Source organism: Mastomys coucha, unplaced genomic scaffold, assembly GCF_008632895.1.
Source record: "Mastomys coucha isolate ucsf_1 unplaced genomic scaffold, UCSF_Mcou_1 pScaffold4, whole genome shotgun sequence".
NCBI classification, from domain to species: Eukaryota; Metazoa; Chordata; class Mammalia; order Rodentia; family Muridae; genus Mastomys; species Mastomys coucha.
In genome coordinates, this window is record NW_022196910.1 from 56,817,626 (window position 1) to 56,821,476 (window position 3,851).

Sequence of the window (3,851 nt, forward strand, 5' to 3'; positions counted from 1 at the left end):
TGGGCATCCCTTTCTTTAGGTTAGGAATGTTTTCTTGTATAATTTTGTTGAAGATATTTGCTGGCCCATTACATTGGGAATCTTCACTCTCTTCCCAGTGCATCCTGGATTTCCTGGATGTTTTGGGATAAGAGCTTTTTGCTTTTTGCATTTTCTTTGACTGTTGTGTCAATGTTTTCTATGGTGTCTTCTGCCCCTGAGATTCTCTCTTCTATCTCTTGTATTCTGTTGGTGATGTTTGCATCTATGACTCCTGATTTCTTTCTTAGGTTTTGTATGGCCATCATTGTCTCTGTTTCTGATTTCTTTATTGTTTCTATTTCCATTTTTAGATTCTGGATGGTTTTGCTCATTTCCTTCACCTGTTTGATTGTGTTTTCCTGTAGTTCTTTAAGGGATTTTTGTGTTTCCTCTTGAAGGGCTTCTAGCTGTTTACTTGTGTTCTCTTGTATTTCTTTCAGGGTGCTATTTATGTCTTTCTTAAAGTCCTATATCATCACCATGAGAAGTGATTTTATATCTGAATCTTGCTTTTCCAGTGTAATGGTGTGTCCAGGACTTGCTATGGTGATAGAATTGGGTTCTGATGATGCCAAGTGACCTGTTGGTTTGTGTTGCTTATATTCTTATGCTTGGCCCCCACCATCTGGTTATCTCTAGTGCTACTTGCCCTTGCTAAATCTGACTGAAGCCTGTCCTTCCTGTGATCCTGGTTGTGTCAGAACTCCTCAGAGTCAAGATGTCTCTGTGATCCTGTGATTCTGGGATCCTGTGATCCTGGGCTTATTAGATCACCTGGGAGTGGGGCTTCCTCTGTGTGTCGTGGGACTGGCTGTGTAGGTTGTGCCCAAGGTCTGCTCCGGACACCAACCCAAACAGACCAGAAGGAACCCGAGTCACTGGGCTGGTGGAGTTACTGTGTGCCTGGTCCAGCTGGTCCCAGTTACTTTCAGTGTTGGGACAGATATTGGTTCCTCCTCACCTCTGATCCTGGGTGTGTCGGAGCATCTGGGAGTGGAGCTTCCTCTGGGTGTTGTCACATTATGTTTTTTTAAGTAAATAGTAGTATGATACCATGTATATTTTTCAGGGATCCACATTGTTATTTTAGCCACTTACCTCCCCTTTCTAAGGAGCTTCATGTTTTCCTTTCCTCCCCATCAGATCACTTGTATTTTCAAAAATATTTTGAGAAAACCCTAAAAAATGTCAAAGCCTTGAAATATCTAATAAATGATAGTAAATGCACTGTGGCTTTTAGATATTTGAACTAAATGACCATCATCCACTAGTAGAAATATGTAACAAAAGCAGGAGTATATTCCTTCCACAAGTGTATTCACATAGATAAAATAGATGTACCCCAATTTTCTTGCAAATGTAAAGAAACCTGCTTTCATCTTTGTTGCTTAATTTTTTTCCAGGATAGAAATATTTTATACTTAAAGCATTATCCAGGTAGTAACAGTTGAAACAAATTTATGTTCTTAGATATCTATATGCATCCAATATCCAGAATTTGTCTTAGTATAATGTTCCGTGTGCCTGTTGGGTGGCATTGATTGTAAGTCCTATCTACATAAGAATTAACTACATCTGTACATTCTTAAGAGTAACAGACAATTCTTTAGAATTGGCTCTTAATACAATAACATGAGTCCTTAAGAAAATTTTCACTGCTCTTTTGGAAATTCAGGCAATGGCAACATTTACTATGATATAAACTTAGAAAATAAATATAGGCTGGTTCATTGGCATCTGTATCCACAGTCCTTTGTTAGACTTTCCCTAACCATGACTTTATGAAATCTTGATTTCAAAGGTCAGTAATGAGAAACCACTCAACAATAACAACTTTCATCCTTCTGGGACTAACAGATGACCCACAACTTCAAATTCTGCTTTTTATCTTCCTATTTCTCACATACTTGCTGAGCGTAACAGGAAACCTGATTATCATCATCCTCACCTTGGTGGATCCCCATCTTAAAACACCTATGTACTTTTTCCTCAGAAATTTTTCTTTCCTAGAAGTTTCTTTTACCACAGTCTGTATTCCTAGATTTCTATACAGTATATCAAGTGGAGATAATACCATTACCTATAATGCTTGTGCAAGTCAAATATTCTTTGTTATTCTCTTTGGAGCAACTGAATTTTTTTCTCTTGGCAGCTATGTCCTATGATCGCTATGTGGCCATCTGCAAACCACTTCATTATATGGCCATCATGAACCCCAGGGTGTGTACCTTACTAGTCATCATATGTTGGGTGTCTGGCTTAATGATTATCATTCCTCCCCTTAGCTTGGGGCTCCAACTTGACTTCTGTGACTCCAATGCCATTGATCATTTCAGCTGTGATGCAGGCCCCCTTCTAAAGATCTCATGCTCAGACACATGGGTAATAGAACAGATGGTTATACTTGTGGCTGTCTTTGCACTCATTATTACCCTAATCTGTGTGATTCTATCCTATACATACATCATCAGGACAATTCTGCGATTCCCTTCTGCACAGCAAAGAAAAAAGGCCTTTTCCACCTGCTCATCCCACATGATTGTGGTTTCCATCACCTATGGAAGCTGCATCTTCATCTACATCAAGCCATCAGCTAAGGATGAAGTGGCCATAAATAAAGGAGTTTCAGTCCTCACTACTTCTGTTGCACCTCTATTGAATCCCTTCATTTATACGTTAAGGAACAAACAAGTGAAACAGGCTTTCAGTGACTCTGTAAAGAGAATTGCATTTATATCAAAGAGCTAGAAGTTGTAATAAAAAAGATTCTCAATTATCTCCTTTCAGATTTAACCTTTGCAATGATATACAATATTTCATCCAGATATTATCCTTATGGAACTCATTCTTTAGTGATTAATGGGAAATAAGAATAGAATTAAATGGGAAAGAAGGTGGCATATCACATGGAAAGCTACCACTGTAGAAGCCTCCTAAATTATATATATGAAAGGAATTTAAATGGAATACCAAATAATGAGGGAGACAATGTCCCAGGTAGACACATTATGCTACTAAATAAAACCTCCAGTGCCAGGAGTGAGTGACATCTTTTTGAATCTTCTCCAATAGGGATCCATAATTTCTCCCTCAATATCATAGGCTATTGACAAGTCTACTGGTTACCCCCATCAACCTGATGGTAAAGTCCTACTGCTAAAGGTACAACTTACTTATGTCATTGAATATGCTGAAATAAAGCTGGTAGCAAACTGAAAGCTTCATCCCTACTTACTAACATTTACGATTTTGAAAGGTATTCTGCATGCTACCAAAAAGAAAACTAATCATCAATATCTACAAATCTCATCACTTGTAATAACAATGTGCCTCAAGATGTGCAATAGAGGCACAAATGTTATGCAAGAACCAACCATTTTATAAAATTGGATTTAAGGCACACTCTATGAGATGGATCCATACATGACACATCTAACAGCTTCATGTGTGCTCTTTGCTTTGTTTTGATATTTTTTGTATTGTTCTGTTTTGTACATTGCTTTTGTTTTTGTTTGGGGAAATCAAGAAAGGGAGAAAGAGAAGAAGAACATGAAGTTTGGTGGATAAGAGGTGGGGAAGATCTAGGAGTAGTTGGGTAAAAGTTTATGACCATATATATCATATATTGTATGGAAAACAAATAAAATAATTAAGTTTTAAAAATAAATCCAAATTTTAAATGCCAAAGAAGTAAGACAAGTTTATCATCACAGAGAGATGTGAATAATTTCAAAGACAAATCAATATCACAAATAAGAAAAATAAGAATTTAAATTTATGTCAGTAAATTGGGATTATGGTCAAGGGAACGAGAGAAAATATTAAAGGCT

At 37.2% G+C, this 3,851-nt stretch overlaps 1 protein-coding gene across 1 annotated transcript; it reads left to right on the top strand.

Moving 5' to 3' along the window:
- The first annotated feature begins 1,829 nt into the window (after window positions 1–1,829).
- LOC116075834 (olfactory receptor 6C2-like) lies at window positions 1,830–2,769 on the top strand. The gene is given in 2 exon segments (XM_031349249.1): window positions 1,830–2,156; window positions 2,158–2,769. Coding segments are annotated over 2 exon segments (939 nt in total).
- Window positions 2,770–3,851: the final 1,082 nt, after the last annotated feature.